Consider the following 19,512-nt stretch of genomic DNA (forward strand, 5'->3'; position numbering starts at 1 on the left):
GATACTACCTTATCTCTTGCTTAAGTTCATACAGTCCCAGAAAAGCATGTGAATAAGATCTGTGTTTGACATACTACACCCTATGTCATATCTGCTTTAAGAAAAACGTTCCTTCAAAACCCTACGCTATGAAAAACTATTTTCAGGAATTGTTATTTGGTCCGTTGATCAAACAAGGCTGAGTTCTCTAATCTTTTACCTCCAGGTTAAAAATTGGAGCAACAGAACAAAACTCCAGCAAGGCAAAAATATTAAAGTGCATATATACAATCCCAGAAAAGTTTTGATTGGGAAGAGCAAAAATTTCTAGTGCAAAAACTGCTTTTGCCAGCAAAGCTCCCTCTCTGGAATCAAAGGGCAACAATATAAGTTAAAATTGGAACAGGTTTAAGCAATGCCTCTCTTCAGTCAAGAGTTAATATATGTGCATGCACCTTGGCCCAAACTATGTTCAATCTGGTAAAAGGGGGAATTTCAGGGGACAGTTCAGAAACACAATTCCCTGATCCAAGGCAGTGCTTTCTCCAGGTGTCCCATGAGCAAGTTCCTTAGATGTGTCATCAGCTGCAAGTGGGGACAAAACCCCAAAGAACAAACTTGCAATATGCTTGCAGCTTGTGAAGAGTATTCACACAGTTACTTAATCTTGGTTTGTGTCTATCAATTCTTCTGAGCCTGACCTTGACTATATAATGTTTTGTGCTTTTGGATCTGAACAGAGACTGGGCATTGTCTGTAGGAATTCCCTTGAGTTATATCACCATAGCCTTTTGAACATCCGTTTTATCCTTTTTGGAATTCATAATGAAATAGTTTTGCATTTCTCAGTACAATTACACAGATCAGGGATTCTTTTTATTTTTTTCTTTTCCATCAAGGATCCAAGTTGAAAGCTCTCAGGAGGACATCCAGGTCACCGAGATTAGCTGCCTGGAAGAGTTCTGGTTGGTCCATCAGAGAAAGGGCTATTCTGAGGGCAGCCCAGATATTCCCAGAGATTGCAGGATGAGGAACTTGCTGTTGATTCCTGCTCTTTCTTTGCAAACTGAGGGCAGTGAGAAAATTGCTGACCGCTTCTCTAAGAGGATAGAAAAACAGGCATTTAAAAATGCAACAGATTTCAGAGTTAGCAAACTTAGAAATAAATGAATTAAGTTATCTTAGTCTAAAAATCCTAAGTCACCACTCTGGTGTTTTGGATCATCAGGTGAGCAACTTTCTGATTCTCTCATTATTCCTCTGTGAAAAGTCATTGTTAAATATAGTGAAGACAAAGAATAAAGGAGAGCAAACTTTATTTTAGGTATGTCGTGTGGGACAGGAAGAATAATAGCAAAACCATTGCTAACTCATTAATGCATTTGATTTCCCCTTACTCCAGGAATGATTTGAAGACTTAATACATCTGCAGATGTGATTTATATAACCAGAGGAGGCATCTGGCCTTACTCAGAAACGAAGTAGCTTAACTTTTCTCATTAGTTTAAGTTTTCTCAAAGTGGGAGGCAGCCGGGCTGAGTTGAGTTTGTTATCAAAGCAGCTGGACTTGGATGCCAGTTGTTTAGCCTTAGGCATATTTCTTCTCCAAGCCTCAGTTTCCCCAGCTGTATTACAGGGAGAATAAAAGTCATTTTAAAGCCTTGCTGTGAGGTACAGCTGAATCATTTATGTGAAAGCTCCTATCATTAAGTTAGGTCAGTAGTTCTTCACGTGGTCTGGGGAACTCTGGGGATCAGTGAGGTCAAAATTATTTTTACAATAATACTGAGATGTCATTTTACCATTTCACTCTCATTTTCTCATGAATATACAATGGAATTTTCCAGTGACTATATGATGTGTGATATCCCAATAGACTGAATGCAGAAGCAGAGGTGAGAATGTGTCTTCTATAAGATATTAAAGAAATTTGTAAAAATGATAAAAGAATGTCACTCTTTTCACTAAACTGTTTTGGAGAATAATTTTTTTAATAAAATATATAATTCATGTTAACATGTAATTAGTTTATTATTTTTAAATGAATCTCAAACTTTTCTCTGTTTCTAATATGGTAAATATTGATAGGTGTAACCCACATAAACAAAAGCCCCTCGAGGTTCTCAATAGTTGTTAAAAGTGGAAAGGGGTCCCAAGAATACAAAGTGTGTGACCCACTGAGTCAGATGCTGTCCAGAGGCCTAGCTCCCGTGGTCCATTACCGTGCTCTCTTGCTTGCGTGCCCGGTGTACCGGCCGGGACTGCCCCCTTCAGCTTTCCTGTCACCTAGGAACGTGTAATATGTATCCGACAAACTTGTCTTTGCTAAGAATGACGCCTCTTTCACTTGTATCTTCTGTACTCTTCTTAAAAGCTTTTCACATACTTGATCTCATTTAATTCTACGAGGTAGTCACTGTTAAGCATCTGGTAAGAAACCATAAAGAAAGCGAGGCTGGATTTCTGATTCCAGTGCACACGATCCAGGCATTTGCTCATCTATATTGTTAGATTTGCCCAGAAGTAAAGGGCAGTTGGGGAATGGTTGCGCTGTAGGTAGCAACCTGGGTAACGGAAGGGAGTGTTCTCATCAACCCTCTTCTGGGTTTCTTGTAATCAAGGAAGAGAAGAGGATTGATAGCAGATGCACACGGAGAGTTTACTTTGGAGGCCCTTTCTGGCTTCCTCGGCACAGGAAGGCAGCTCGAATGACAGTGACTCCAATTCCTCTCATCATCCTAGGCCTGTAAGAACTCTGGGGAAGGAAGGTGCTGGAATGCCTTCCTGCATGCCCTCCCGCACAGGCTGCTCCTGCCCCGATGTGTGGCACTGGTCTCCGAGAGCCGTGGAGAGTAACAGAATAGTCGAACCTGTTAGCCTTGTCAAGCAACTCCGGGTTTTCTCACGAAGATAGTCTAAACCTTTTCCCCAGCTTGAGAACTCAGAGGCCTTTGAGGGGACTCAGAAGACTACGTGTACAAGTGGGAATAGTTTTCAAATGTTACACACATATGTGTATGAATAAGTTTAAATTGTTTTAAATGTTATGTCGTGGTTAATAAAAAGCACATTCATTTAAAAGTATTCTTCATTTTATAGTAGCTCTCCCTCATTATACTAATACTAAAAACATCACATATCAAATGGGATGAGGTTTCTGTTTTTAATTAAAAAGGGGTCCTCACTTTTGAAAAGGTTAAGATTTTTTTGTCTAAGTTCTATTTTGAAGTTCCTACTGACAAAAGGGTAGCATTTTAAGCTCCACCCAGGTTTCATGCCAATTTCCTCCCCTTATTTCAATTGTATACAGTAGGAGGAGAGGGCTCGACTTTGACTCTGTATAGAACGTGTGAGATGACAAATAGCGCATGTTATAGTTACATACACAGACACCTGCAGTTCTTGAGGGAGAAGCCCCAAGACTGGTGGATACCAACTCCTGGCTTTCTTCTGGGCCACATCTCTATTGAGGGTTGTTATTTCCTAAGCACCCACTTATACCACAAGTGAAACTTATTTTCAGAATGCATTTAAAGCTTATGTCTCTCTAGATGGCCTTTTTTCTCAGGAAAAAATGCAAGATGTTTATTACTTCACAAAATTTCCCGTATTCTACATGACAATAAAAGACCCACACATTTTAGCCAAAACACTTTGCTCTTCCAAAATATCTATCTGATTCAAGTGGACAGACTTAGCAAACAAGAATACAGGATGCACAGTTAAATTTGAATTTCAGATAAACAACGAATAATTTTCAGTCTAAGTATATCCCATGCAATATTTGGGAAATACTTATCTTAGAAACATATTTGGTATTTATCTGAAATTCAAATTTAGCTGGGCGTTCTGCATTTTATCTGGCAACCCTAAAATTGACTTGCTCTTATACAGGAGACTTTCTGCTTGAGATAAAAAATTCACACCTCAACAAAGTTTGTCCATTTCTACCTGTTATGGATTTTCATGGCCTCCTGCAAATAGTTGCCCTACTGAGTCTTACATCTGTGAATGTCAAGAAAATATTTTATTGGCCCCTCAAGTATATTTTTCTACACTAAGGAGTTACAATTAAAACTCATCCTAAAGCTTTAGAAAATTTACATGCTAAAGGAGGCCTTTCTAAAGCTTAATGTGTAAACCAATGAAATTAGAACACTCACTCCCTCATACCATACACAAAAATAAAAAACTCAAAATGGCTTAAGGACTTAAATATAAGATATGACACCATAAAACTCCTACAAGAGAACATAGGCAAAACATTCTCTGACTTAAATTGTACCAATGTTTTCTTAGGTCAGTCTCCCAAGGCAAAAGAAATAAAAGCAAAAATAAACAAATGGGGCCTAATCAAACTTATAAGCTTTTGTACAGCAAAGGAACCATCAACAAAATGAAAAGACAACCTACGGAATGGGAGGAAATGTTTGTAAATGATGCAACCGACAAGGGATTAATCTTCAAAATATACAAACAGCTCATACAGCTCAATAGCAAAAGACCATACAACCTAATCAAAAAATGGGCAGAAAACCTAAACAGACATTTCTCCAAAGACGACATACAGATGGCCAACAGGCACATGAAAAGATGCTCAACATCGCTAATTATTACAGAAATGCAAATCAAAACTATAACCACACCAGTCAGAATGGCCATCATCAAAAAGTCTACAAATAATAGGGACTTCTCTGGTGGCACAGTGGTTAAGAATCCGCCTGCCAGTGCAGGGGACATGGGTTCGAGCCCTGGTCTGGGAAGATCCCACATGCAGCCGGGCAACTAAGCCCGTGCGCCACAACTACTGAGCCTGTGCTCTAGAGCCTGTGAGCCACAACTACTGAGCCCACGTGCCATAACTACTGAAGCCCATGCACCTAGAGCCCATGCTTCTCAACAGGAGAAGCCACTGCAATGAGAAGCCCACGCACCACAACGAAGTAGCCCCCACTCACTGCAACTAGAGAAAGCCCACGCGCAGCAACGAAGACCCAATGACCCAACACAGCCAAAAATAAATTTATTAAAAGGAAAAGTCTACAAATACAAATGCTGGAGAGGGTGGGGAGAAAAGCGAGTCCTTGTACACTGTTGGTGGGAATGTAAACTGGTGCAGCCACTATGGAAAACAGTATGGAGTTTCCTTAAAAAACTAAAAATAAAGCTACTGTATGATCCAGCAGTCCCACTCCTGGGCATATATCTGGAAAAGATGAAAACTCTAATTTGAAAAGATACATGCATCCCATTGTTCATAGCAGCACTATTTACAATAGCCAAGACATGGAAACAACCTAAATATCCATTGACAGATGAATGGATAAAGAAGATGTGGTGTGGTACACACACACACACACACACACACACACACACACACACGCACACAATGGAATATTACTCAGCCATAAAAAAATAAAGAACGGAATAGTGCCATTTGCAGCAACATGGATGGACCTAGAGATTATCATACTAAGTAAAGTAAGTCAGTCAGATAAAGACAAATATATGATATCACTTATTTATGGAATCTAAAAAAATGATACAAATGAACTTGCTTACCAAACAGAAACTGACTCACAAGACACAGAAAACAAACTTATGGCTACCAAAGGGGAAACGTGGGGGAGAGATAAATTAGGAGTTTGGGATTAATAGATACACACTCTATATATAAAATAGATAAACAACAAGGATTTACTGTACAGCACAGGAACTATATTCAATATCTTGTAATAAACTATAATGGAAAAGAATCTGAAAAAATATATATCTGAATTACTTTGCTGTACACTAGAAACTAACACAACATTGTAAATCAACTATACTTCGATTTTGTTTTAAAAAGGCCTCCTTTAGTGAACTCAATATGTCTATGTGTACACATGTATTTATTTACATCTCTCCTTGCTCCAAAAGAAGGGCCTAAGGTGTCATAAAGTACATAAGAACCAACCTAGTCAGTGAATAAAGGTAGTAAAGATAACATCAGGTTAGGGAAATCAGACAGAGCCAGGAATGAAGCTAGTATATGGAACGGACAGCACAGATTTCACTCCGGCCCTTTGTGGAGCTGCGGTAAAGAGGGCCTCTGCAGTGGCACATTTCACAACATCCACAAAATAAAACAAACCTGCTGCTCAGGAATCACTCAGCTATTCTTGGTTTTGACCTAAGATCCTCATAGAAGACAGAGTGTAATCCAGTGACTAATGTTCTTTCTAAGATCCTTTGAGTATAAATGCAGCAATTAGTTTCTAAAGCTTCAGTATTTGCCAGTGGCACAATGCTCTAACGCAGTTCAGAGACAGCAATTCTTCAGATGTCAAAAGACTGCAATCCAGTTATGCAGCTCTCTCATGACTTATCTAAATAATAACAATAATAATCATGATGATGATGGCAATGGTAACACTCATAATAATAGCACCTACTAGGTATTGAGCATCTGCTCTGTGCTAGGCAATTACATTTAACCTGAACAATAATCCTGCAAGGGGGATTCCCCGGTGGCACAGTGGTTAAGAATCCACCTGCCAATGCAGGGGACACGGGTTCAAGCCCTGGTCCGGGAAGATCCCACATGCCGCGGAGCAACTAAGCCTGTGTGCCACAACTACTGAGCTTGCGCTCTAGAGCCTTCGAGCCACAGCTACTGAAGCCCACGTGCCTACAGCCCGTGCTCCACAACAAGAGAAGCCCGCGCACCGCAACAAAGAGTAGCCCCCGCTCGCAGCAACTAGAGAAAGCCCGTGCACAGCAACGAAGACCCAGTGCAGCCAAAAATAAATAAATTTACTAAAAAAAAAAAAAAATCCTGCAAGATAGATACTATTACCTCTTTGTTTTCATGCAAGTGAAGAAATTGAGGCTCAAAGTTATATGCCCAGAGTTATAAAACCAGTAAATGGCAGAGCTATGATTTGAACCCAAATCTGTCTGATCCTAAGAGCCTGGCTCTTTCTGAGAATGAGAAAGGGTTTACATTTTTTGTGGAGTTTAAAACTAACATTAATTTCTCTTTTTTTTCCAATTATGAAAGTAATACCTGGTTTAGAAAATAGAAAAAAATAGGAAAAGAAAGAAGAAAAAAATCACCCAAACTTTTGGTCATTTATGGTCCGTGTTGATGGGGAACAGACAGAGGGTATAGACCTGAATGATAATGAGGAGGTCAAGAGAGGAGGAGAAAGACATTTCAAACTCTAAACCCACCATTTAAAAATCTGTTCCTTTTTCCTTTAATAACTAACTTTACTGGTAAATTAGGTTTAGAACAGCGGTCCCCCACCTTTTTGGCACCAGGGACCAGCTCCGTAGAAGACAATTTTTCCACAGCCGGGGGTGGGGAGATGGCGGTGACTGGGGCGGTGACGCGGGCGGTGACGCGGGTGATGGGGGCAGCAGATGAAGGTTAGCTCTCGCTCACCCACCACACACCTCCTGCTGTGTGGCCCGGTTCCTTACAGGCTGCGGACCCATACTGGTCTGCGGCCCGGGGGTTGGGGACCCCTGGTTTAGAAAACCTGAATTCTTGGTTGTGCTTTGCCAAAAACTGGCCTTGAGACCCTCTTGAGTCATTCTGCTGGGTTCCCTCGTTCCCACCCCGCCACGGTTCTTTTCTTCCTTACCTGGGAAATGAAGGGTTGAACTGCTCATGTTTCTCAAAGAGTTGCCCTTGGGGGTGTTAAAAATGCAGATGACTTATCCTAAGCCCCAATCAATCAAAATCTCTGGGAGAGGGGCCTGGGAATGTACATTTCACAAGATGCCCCAATGATGGATCTGAAGGTTTGAAACTTACTCTTAACAAGAGGAGATTACAAAAGGAGGTATTTTTACTGGGAAACCACCTTTCAGATTATTTAACCTCAGCCCTGAGCATGGCTCTTGGTTGTTAGCCTGCTGCCATACTTCACCTGTAGGCGCCCAGGTTGATGCAGCTTATCCCCAGGTTGTATCTGGACCGGATGAAGCCTGGCTGAATCTCCAGCGCTCGTGTGTAGGCCTCCACGGCTTCCTCGCTGCGGTCTCCGTTTGCCAAGGTCGCCCCGAGGCGGTTCCACAATGAATAGTCCTGATGACAAAATTAGAGCTCTCTAACAACCCCTAGAAGCCACACTGACAGAGTATTCCCCTGTTCCCTGCTGAAAGATGATAGCTAAAACTGTATCCAATGCTCATGGACAAGGACCATGACAGGTGAATTACTCAAAAATCTTTATGGACAACCCTCTGAAATGACTTTCATTCATCCAAGAGCTGCTACTATTTGATGCTGTCAGGCAAATCATGTTTCTATTTTAGGTATCTAAGTATTAACAGTCACTGTAGCATATCAGTACTGATCACTTTAAACCACTGGATGCAGGGAAATAAAGTGCAGCAGAAATGCACAAAGCGTAGCCTGTGAAAACTTATTTTTAACAGAGAATCTTATGGTTTCTTGCTGTGCACTTACCTCTGGCCGAACAGTTAAGGCAGCATTAAATGCATCTATTGCTCTATTAAATTCTCCCCTCAGGTGGAACAGTACCCCCAGACCTGTCTGTAGGTCTGGGTCGATCATATCTCCATTTTGGTGGGCAGCTTCTAGGTATAATTCCTTCACTCCTTCCAGAACAGAGCTACAAGGGAAACAAGTTAGATTTGTAATCCAAATAGTCTGAACATAAGTGACTTACTAGTATGTTTGTTGTTTCAGGGGAACAGTCTGGAAAAATCTTGCTTAAAATAGCTTAATGAGAGGACTATTAATATTGTAGGTTAAAAAATACCTGATTTTCACGAAATATGTTGTTGTACACAGATAAGACTGTGCTAAGTAAGGTCTTGATGAGGAGAGTTCCATGGACCCCATGATGACAATGTAGAAAACCCCAGGGCTAACTTTACTAAGGCTTGAGTGAGAATTTAACATCATGATTTATTGCTGATAGAAACAAAATTCCCAGAAGAAAGGACTTTCCTTTTTCCCCACACCTAATTCTCAGGCTTTACAAAACTTGGCACATTGGTATTTATTATAACTTATTTTAGGTTAATTATATGTCTAGAGCATTTGGCTTTGAAATACAGTACTCAGATAAACGTCTGGGAGTGTCCACAATGTAGGTCATTTGCCCAAAGTTTGGCTCTGGTCTCGGCATCAATCTTTGTGGTCAGTGCTGCTCTTCCAGCAGAATGCTGTCCTACAAACCATCCTGAAATGGGTGGTGGTGGGGACCGAGGCTCATTAGTTGCCCTGAAGGTGATTGTGTACACGGATGTAATTTAATGAGAAGGATACCTATCAACGGGAGACTTTGACATCCGCCGAGTGAGGCCTGGAGACCCCTTCTTGCTCTTCACAAGGTATTTGTACTTTGGATTTTGCTTAATCCAGTTTTTTAAAGCTTCACAGGCATCCTGCTGATGTCCGGTGTTAGTGTAACTCACAGCCAAAGCCATCAAAGCTTTCAAGTTGTTGGGCTGCAATTCTAAGCACCTGAAAGAAGGCAAAATAAAAGCCAATTTCAGATTTTTTTTTGGAGCCAGAGTCTGAACAGTTCTTTAGAAAATTTGAGGTCTCAATTAAATGGTGCAAAAACATTGCTAAGTTTATGTTGTCTCTGGAAATACCGTATTTATCTACATGAAAATTGGGACCTCTGCATATTTTTAAGAAAGTTAAAACTCAGCCTGATTAGTGCTAGATTTGGTAATTTTAATGAAATGGTTTAAAAACAATAGAAAGTGAGGCTAATTCTGCATATAATTTATTAGTAATTCATCTAATGAGAAGTAGGGAATATCACTATTTTAATGCCGCTCTACTATCAACATATTAAATGTATCTTGTCCACAAAGCAAACTGACTTGAACTAAATTTGGATGTTAAGAAATGAAAGACTGTACAGTGTTTCATAAAGGAGAGGGAAATTCCCCATGTTTCAACTACTAAATGTGGGTTTAGGAGGCACTGGCTACAGCTGCTCCCCCTCATGCTACCCCACTGGCCGCTGGCAAGGGCTTTTCAAATTCTGATGTGCATGAGAGTCATCTGGGGATCCGGTAAAATGCAGATTCTGATCTAATAGGCCTGGGGGTGGGGGCAGCCTGAGGTTGTGCAGGTACGACAAGCTCCCAGGTGATGACGATGCTGGTGATCTGTGGATAAGACTTTGCTTAGCAAGCCCTAGACAGAACCTATATCAGTTCTTTAGGAAGAGATTACATATACATGGATGTATAATAAATATACATTTATCTATTTATAAGAAAGAGTAGGGAAAGGGAAAGTCTATTTGGTAGGGGCTATTTTCCCAGGGTTTAAATAGAGGCTCTAATCAAGTAAGATGTGATTCTACACCCACCAAAGTAGTCTAGAACTTTAGTCAGGGGTTCAGGATGCTGAAACTATCTCAGGAGATTCTCCATAGACACATGGAACTAAAATTACATTGAGATTATTTTGAGTATGTTTTTCCTGAAGAAAACTTTCAGATGCCACAAAAGGCTAGAAAGCTAAAAAGAACTATTGATTCAACGAGTCTACTTTATGACTGCTTTTGACGTAGACTCTTTTGTGCCAATGAAGGCCAATTTGTAGTTGGTAAAACACTGCAATTTAAGAACATGATGTCTTCATAAATTGTTTTCCAGAGCTAAATGGAAGTAATATGTGGCATCTTGGCACTTATCCTGGTCACATTTTTACAGTGTACTTAAGGGTCAAAGGACAAATCTGAAACCACAGGAAGTCCATTAAGAAGTGTCCATCAGGCCCATGATTTTGCACTTAGCTTCATCTACCTCTGGAGGGCGACAATAGCTGCTTGTTCATTTTCATTCTCTGCCTGGGTTATCCCGAGGAACTGCCATGCCTACAAAAAACAACTGATGTCAACATTACAAGAGTAAGCAGAATCACTCATGTGCTTTAGTTGGTTCGTTTAAATGTGACAGATCCCTCTGTGCAGAGCAGCCTGTCTCGGTTGTGAGAGTCTTGTAAAAGGGAAAAACATCACATGCATTTCTTCATTCAAACTCTCTTGTGACATCTGGGTCAAGATTCTCTGTCATTATTTACAAACTCTAAGTATTTATTCTCTCCTGTGGCTCATGGAAACCTCTGAGTTTCTGAGATTTCATGATATTAGGTATCTTAAAATCAAAAGATAAATACATAAAACGATGCATCTATCAGGAAAAGAGGTAGAAAAATAACTCAGAAATTTAGCTAAATAGTCTAAAGTTTACAATAAGGAACCTGAAGATGTACAAAATAGAATTAGTTTGTATAAATGAAAGTCAAGCAGTTATTATAAGAGGTAACAGGAAATTTAGGAACTAGGGGAAACAAAACGAACCCCGCTACAATGTGTTCACCACTTAATATAATCATTGTTAAAAAGCATAAAACACATATAAAATGCAATATAATGTATATATAATTTTATAGTCTACATTTACACTTTATATTACATTATCAGCACTTTCATGTTTTTATAAAATCTCCCTTATATTTTTTAATTTAAATTTTGTTAAACAGATATCCCATTATTCCCTCAACCAATTCCCTTGTTCCTCTACGTTGTTTCTAATCCTTTGCAATGGTCAATAATGTGAAGAATATCTTCAAACAGATCTAACGTTTTCCACACCTGGAATGAAAATTTTTAATATAAAATATTTCTACTTATATACTTATAATTACACCATTACAAGCGCAATACGCATCAACAAAACCTCTCATTACACACATTGTCCTCAGATTTGCTGGGGGTGTATCAGAGTCTTAGGGATTTTAAAAGATTTGCATAACTCTCTTCTTTGAGAAGCAATGCTATGAATATTTTAAAACAGAACTCTATGAAAACATAGGGAGTCATCTTAAAGTCCTGTAAAAATTGTATCGGCTTTTTCCCTCATGGGTTATTATTACGCATACCATATAAACTCATAAAAAAATACTAAGTATTTCTACCCCCAGAATATCAGTGATTCTTTTAAATCTTTCAAACATATACAGAGCAGCTTCTAATTTGATTTTACCTTTCATACATCTTAGAATGCTTCTTAAGAAAAGATTGATGAAACAGTCTTTCTCTGGGGGCATCTTCCTAGCCTTTGGGTGTGGTGTCATTTTTACCATTCACAGATCGTCCATTATCTTAGCGTTGGGCTCTCCATCGATTGAGAAGCCCTGGGTCCTGGTCTAGGATCCATCAGTTACCAAGTGTCCTCATTTTCTCAGTTATGAACCTGGGATAATAATGTATACCTTTTTATTAAACCTCCCAGGGTTGTTGCGTCAAATGATATAATATATATGAAAACACATAGCACTTAGAAATGTAAGATGACACTATTTTGTTGGGAGGGTTGTAGTTTCCTCTTAACGCAATGACTTTCTCTTCTACATTGATACTTAGATCTTTTAAAAATACCAATATTTTGGTTCAGAATTCCAACTCTCAATTCAATCTCATTTCACTGTCAACATTTTGACTAAATTCAATCTCATTTCACTGTCAACATTTTGACTAACAAGATACTAGGTGCTTTAAGTAGTATCAATAATTAGTTTACTTGTTCTTTCTATACAAACTAAGTACAAACAATAATAATGATAAAGGCTAAACATTGATGTGCCAGGCATTAAACTGGGCATTTTATTTGTATGAACTTATCCTCACGACACCCAATGAGATAGTTATAATTGTGATTTCCATTTTACATGTGAGGAAACTGAACCTTAGAGGGTTTAAATGGCTTGTCCCAGATCACGTGGCTCATGGCTAACAAGTGGTAGAGCAGGGATTTGAACCCACATGGTTAGGATAGCAGAGCCCAGAGGCTTAACCACTGTTCTGTACTGCTTTCTCAGCACTGCGTATATAATACATTTCTGCAAATTCCTCTGGGAATATCCCCCTATAAGATGTTTCCTGAAAATCACAAACTAAAAAAGAAGATTTGATACCTGCCAGTGTCTTATTACAGGCCTTTGCAGTTTGGGAAAATTAGTGGACCAAAATAAAATTGCAGAAGCCTCTTTGGTGTCTCCCAGTCTCCATCTCCACTCACCCTTCATGTCTCAGAGAAAGGGGCTTTTCTAACATGTGAATCTGATCGTGTCCCATAATGGTTCCCCATGGCTTTCAGGATGAAGTTCAACTCTTGGCTACCTCTTCTTCCCCCCTCTCCTGCCACTGTCTCCTCCCCTTCTCACCATGGATCCAATGTTTCCTGTCCCTCTGCCCACCCACAAACCATTCCCTCTTAAAAACAGCTGGACTCCCCTGCAGTTTTTAATCCTCTCTCCCTCAAAATTCAGCTTTGGATTCACTTGGAGGGGAAGGCTGGGTCAGAACCCTTGCTCTCGGCTCTCCTGTGCGTACTCTGACACTGCATTTATTATACTACATTGATTTATTTACTTGTCTTCCAGATAGATCACAAATGTGTCCTTTCAACTGGTCCATTTTTTTTCTACCTCTTCAATATTTTAGGACTTCCCTGGTGGCGCAGTGGTTAAGAACCTGCTTGCCAATGCAGGGCACACGGATTCGAACCCTGCTCCGGGAAGATCCCACATGCCGCAGAGCAACTAAGCCCACGAGCCACAACTGCTGAAGCCCAGGTGCCTAGAGCCCATGCTCTGCAATAAGAGAAGCCACCTCAATGGGAAGCCCGTGCACTGCAACGAAGACCCAATGCAGCCAAAATTAAAAATAAATAAATAAATTTATAAAAAAACAAAATTTAAGCCAATTCCTGGCACAATTCTCGGGACACAATATGTGCTCAATAAATGCTGAGTGAGTAAATCAAGGGTGAGATATGGTATGGCTCTAGACCCAGATAAAATCATACTCTGCCCCATGAAAACTACTGCTGAGCCTCTAGGTTGGCAGTTTTGGTTTTCTGTTTCTTGTCTCCACCTTTTATTTTTGGGCACTGTAGACACTGCAGATTTGGTTAGAAAATAGGTACCTATTTTTAACTTTCAAACACATATCAGACTTAGCCACGTTAACTCCTTTGGGAAACTTGATGAAAATGCCACCTAGCAGAACTCTCTGTCACCCTCTGTCCGCCCCTTTCCAAGCCCGGCAGGATGAAGGGAAATGACACCTCTGCATCTCCAGGGTCCTGAAGAATTGCTGCCTCCATGAACAGGATGGTAACTGGCAGGTCCCCTTCCTTCAGCCTTTTTAAGCCTTCTTCAAATGCTCCAGGCCAGTCCTTGAAGGGGTTTTCAGTGTGAAAGTAATATCCCTACAACACAGAGGGGCCAACACAGATCCATTGATTTCACTCTTCATTGTTATATTCAGTCAGTTCTTTTTAAATTTGAATTCAATTAATTTTATTTAAGTTATTTGATTAATTTCAATTAAGTATAAATTGCTCTTTTTCCCCTTATTTTGACTGTGGTACATTTTCATTGTGTAAATGTTAGATAATCTTATTTTGTTATCGAATAATATGAAAAGAAACAAAAAGTTACCTATAATGTCATGACTTAAATATGATCACTGCTAATATTCTGGAGTTTGTCTTCCTTCTGGCATTTCTTTTATTCTTTTTGTTTTAGCCATTTCCCCATAAGATTTTTAAAATACTGACTTTTGGGACATATTTTTGCTAAGTGCTGCCACTCACTTCCTTGAAATGTTAATACCACATACTGCACATCTGTTTATATACAGTGGCCCTTTGGAGGGCTACAAACCATTGTAATATCTAAGATTTATTTCACCTTCTACTCCTCAAACCAGTTTTTGTCCCATTGGGGGGCTGTATCTCTCCACTGAGAACGTATGCTTTAAAGTTACGATCTTTTATTGCAAAAATTTAAACAATACAGAATGTACAAATAATCTTCTAGTATTTTTCTGAGTATATAAGTTAAATAAGTTCATACTATATATGCAGGTTTGTAGCTTAAGCCCCACTTAATTTTAGTTGTTAAAATTATTTATATTATGCTAAAAATTAATCAATCCTCTTGATGGACATTCAGGTTACTGCCAATATTTTTTTGTTGTTGTTGTCATAAATAAAGCTACGGTGAAAGCCTCATGCTCAAATCTTCGTCTGCATGTGATTATTACCTTAGGATAGACTTCTAGAAGGATTTATTATGCTAAAGGCTATGAACTATTTTGAGACCCTTGATACATGTAGCTGAATTGTTTTTGAGAAAGTATGTCCTGACAGACTCTCATCAGAAGTATCAGAGATATTATTTGCTGCAACCTTAGTAGCAGAGATTGTCATAAAATCCTTCCAATTTGATAGATACAAATAAGCCAGTCTGCTGATGATGCTAAGGTTTTTAAATACATCAAATGGAGACCTTCACTCTCCATAGGTGCTTAGAAAGACAAAACTCTTTGTCAAAATCCATAGGGTATGACCAGCTTATGTAGTGGTGTTAGGGATATGGGGCCCTGGGAGTGGGGAGCTCTGGTGCATGGATTACAGCCCAGAGACTGATGCTCTGCATCAATGTTCTCTCTTCTCACTCTCGATTTCTTTGTGGAAAATTAACCTAATTAGTTTTAATGAGATGGTTGATCTGATTTTATGAGATTTTTGCCTCACCTACTGTGGGACAGAGAATACTGGAAGAAGAAAGACATTTCAATGACTACATAGATTGCTAATCCCATAAGATCAGAGACTATTCATCACAGTCCCCAGTATCTAGAGCAAACAGTAAAATTTGTTGGGTTGAACTAAATAACATGGAAGGTATCCAGAACTGAGTATGACTGAGAATTCCTCTACCACCAAAAAACACAACATAAACATTTATATATTTATGTTTCCCCTGTGAAAGAAAATTCAATCTTTCCATCTCTTTCTTTCAAGTCATTTAAACTTATTTCTCAAGTGTCTTCTTTTTCCCAAGTGCTTTTAAAAGCATAAATCCTAGAGCAACTGGGACTTCATGGGTAATTGGACTGGCTGCTGACTGTACTCACATATTTGCTGGGGCTCTTCTCAGGGGAATATCTCCGAGGAATCCCCTTGGGACCTGACCTGGTTGTGTGAAGTGTATCTTTTCCACTGAGTTCTTTGCTAGCTGCATAAAGACCACCTGTGAAATACAGCCCTAAGCCCCCCTTTTTACCCCCCTGCCCACTGATATCACTTCTGCCAGCTTACTGATGTGGCTCAGGCATTGTGGGATTAGCCCAGTTCTTGTTCTAACCCGCCCTCAGTGTTAGTTCAGTAACTGGCCAAGGTCTGGTTGGCTGCCAAACTGTCTTAACATTGATAAAAAAAAATAAGGGTATTCCATTCCAGCTTTGCTGCCTTCACGCATTGGAAGATTACACTGTTTTCACGTGCCAGAATTTCTTATAGGTCAGATTGACATGAAATTGTCTGTTTAATTCTTGGAATTTTTTTCACAAAATAGTTATCAACTAATTTATAAAAATATGATCCACAGAGGTTGAGAAAACTGGTCAGCATATGTAAGAAGAAAAATGATCACCTTCTCGCTAGCTGAGATTGTAACCTGGTTCTGGGCTTCTTGGTTCTCCGATATCCAGTTCCTCCGGGCCATTTCTTCCCATTCTGCTTGCATCTTATCCCAAAACTCTGTATCTGACTAGGAGACAGGAAAAATGAAGAGAGATAGATTTAAGAACATGCTATATAATTTGGTTTATTTCCAGAGAGACAGTTTTCCTCATAGATAAAAATGAGTTCTGAGGAGGAATAAAGTGTTCAAAATGGCCACATCCAATGATACTCATGGTTGAAGAGCTTCTGGAGGGCACTCAGTGCTCAAAGTGTCAAACTAGATTAGTTCCGACTTTCTCCAGGAGGAAAATAGTTACCATCTGAGGAACGAGGATCACATAAACCAAATTCAGCTATAAATCCATTCCTTGAACAGTTTCAAGTGTGGGTACCAGGCACACACTTTAGAAAGGGCAGTCTCTCCTAGAGTTGCTCCTAGGCTATGAGGAACTAGAGCAACTGCTTTGGGACTGGCTGGGCAGTGACTTGAGGGGGCAGCTGGCCATGGACAAGGGAAAGCAACATTGGTTGATCCTACTTTGTACCAAGCACTGTGCTAGGAGAAAACTGAGTCTAGAGGGTTATGGTCATAAAGCTGGGATTGCACAGGATCTGAACCACAGTCTGGATTCTAAGCTCATGCTCATCACCTTATGGCAAACGTGGCTTCCTGGTGCTAAAGAATGAAGGAGAACAGCTTTGGGCGTGAACTCGACTGAGACCTCTTCAAGGTATGTATGTATGTACGTATGTATTTATTTTGGGCTATTTTGGGTCTTGGTTGCTGCGAGCTGACTTTCTCTAGTTGCACCGAGCGTGGGCTACTCTTCGTTGTGGTGCGCGGGCTTCTCTTGTTGAGGAACATGGGCTCTAGGCACATGGGCTTCAGTAGTTGTGGCACATGGGCTCAGTAGTTGTGGCTCACGGGCTTAGTTGCTCCGCAGCATGTGGGATCTTCCCGGACCAGGGCTCGAACCCACGTCCCCTGCATTGGCAGGCGGATTCCCAACCACTGCGCCACCAGTGAAGCCCTTCAAGGTCTTTTCTATGGCAGGATGATTTTTTTGAAAAATACTGCTTTGTGTTTTCCTCTTTATAACTTTCAAGTCTTCCAAAAGGGACACCAGGCCATTAGCTCTCCTTTACTTCAGGGGAAGTATGTGTTCCTGGACTGAGGCAGAATTTTTCTTCAGGATCTGTTCCTGGTTGGCTTCTAGTTTACTAAGCCTGAAGAGAGTACTTGAGGTGTCCTGGGGGCAGGGGAGGAAAAAGAGGCAAGTATCATAAAGAACTTAAGAGAGGAGGGGGAATTTGCAGGGGCAGGAAAAGAAAAGGAGGGTGGTGGGTTCTGAGAGGAGTGGGAGATGATGCTTAGGTTTTAGGTATTTCTCTGGCAAATTGGCCCAACCTCCCAGAGGATGACAGAGGGTGTGCTAGGAACTCTGATCCTCATATGGCAGAGAAGTAGAGAGAAACTGGATTTTGAGGAACCACTTGGGGCTTGGTTGGCTGTTAGCAGTCAGCATGACAGACAAGAGGATGGAGGCTCTGTTTTCTGGCACCACATAAGCCTTCCATATTTGGTGCCTAAGACTGTTACCTGCTGGTTCGGTAAAAGAGATGCTTGGAAACCACTTTATTTTCCTTAAAGAAAACAAAGAGATGGGTATTCCTTGAACACCTGAGTCTGAGATCCAATTTCTCTGCAAATCTCAATTTCTGTGATTCTAAATTCTGTGACTTGTTGATATCCAATCAAAGGTTGTTCTTTATCTTTTAATCCTCCCAGTCTCATCCTCTACTCCACCCTCATGCCTGGGTGGTGGTTGTTCTGTGGTGGCACCTCTTCTTCAAAGTTGCTTTGAATGATAATTATAAGCTTATTTCTTCTGAATACACACATGCAGGGAGAAAGGGCCAGCCCAATGTGATTAATCCCAGGCTACTAAGTAATAAATAGTACTTTTTGTTCTCCTTCTTTATTACGTCCAGAATACTCATTCCTACCCCAGATACGGGTCCTGTACCTTCAGTAGAGGCCTTCCCTCAACAAAGGCTCAGGACAGCAGGCATCTGGATAATCTGTGTCTGATATGCTAGAAGCCCATGGAATGGATACCACTTACCCAGGTTAAGGTTAGGAATAATATTCAAAATTTCTTTTTTCAAAGAGTCTTTCTAGTAGAACACCAAATTGTGCCAACAGAATGATCCCAGATATACAACAGCTAGATAAAACACTAGAAGGAGATATCCTACCATGTTAGGAGTAATCTGTCTTTGAATGGATGACGGGTGATGTTTTTCTCACTTTTTTTGCTCTTCTGTACTTCCTGAATTTTCTATAAGTATTTTTTTTTTATAATTTAAGAAAGGTTAAAAAATAATAAAAAGAAAAATTATCTTTCCTTTTAAAAATACCAGGAAACCTGCACATTTAGATACTGAGGAGATGCTTTCTTAAATAGCTTTTTAAAAATGCAGGTTGAGCTTGTCTGCATAGAAACAGAGAGAAATCTATCAAGTGAATTTTATAATGTTTACTGACTTTCTGAAGCCCCCTGATGGGTGATGTGAAATGCCAAAGACCTCAAGTACTTTCTGAGGTAGTTAAGTTCCCTTAGTGAGATTCCTTGTAATCTAAAGCAATTACAAGTCTTTTGAATGAAAGAATGAGGAAGATTTTGTAATGTGTACATCTCTATTACAAAAGTCACCTTTCCTGCAGCTTCAAATTAGAGCAGTTAGATGAATAAATAAGACTGCTGTGAAAAGAGAACCTCAGTTGAGGTGGAGCTGTCAGGCCCTAATTTCATGAGATACACCAGGACTGACTGTTACCACTTAGAATAAGTTCTGCTGACTAATTAAAGTGCATCGCACAGTTTCATTTAATTACAGAAGACTACTTTTAGCACAATCAATTTTCATCTGGTCTCAGAATCCAGACTTTATTCACGTAAGTGCAATTAACACTGCTTCTTTTCTATTCCTAATCAATTT

The 19,512-nt window shown here is 40.0% G+C and overlaps 1 protein-coding gene across 11 annotated transcripts in view; it reads right to left on the bottom strand.

Moving 5' to 3' along the window:
• PEX5L (peroxisomal biogenesis factor 5 like) overlaps positions 1-19,512 on the bottom strand; it is a 227,073-nt gene that overhangs the window by 42,089 nt on the left and 165,472 nt on the right. For 10 of the 11 annotated variants that reach the window (XM_065876136.1, XM_065876138.1, XM_065876135.1 and 7 more), the window contains 7 exons: positions 16,478-16,594; positions 14,101-14,244; positions 10,774-10,844; positions 9,269-9,466; positions 8,441-8,606; positions 7,899-8,056; positions 874-1,078 (listed from right to left, as the gene is read on the bottom strand). In XM_065876136.1, the coding sequence (XP_065732208.1) occupies positions 874-1,078; positions 7,899-8,056; positions 8,441-8,606; positions 9,269-9,466; positions 10,774-10,844; positions 14,101-14,244; positions 16,478-16,594 (1,059 nt within the window). Of the gene's footprint in view, positions 1-873; positions 1,079-7,898; positions 8,057-8,440; positions 8,607-9,268; positions 9,467-10,773; positions 10,845-14,100; positions 14,245-16,477; positions 16,595-19,512 lie in introns of those variants that run through there. The other variant, XM_065876132.1, reaches the window with a different exon arrangement.

This window comes from Phocoena phocoena, chromosome 4, assembly GCF_963924675.1.
Source record: "Phocoena phocoena chromosome 4, mPhoPho1.1, whole genome shotgun sequence".
Lineage (NCBI taxonomy): Eukaryota > Metazoa > Chordata > Mammalia > Artiodactyla > Phocoenidae > Phocoena > Phocoena phocoena.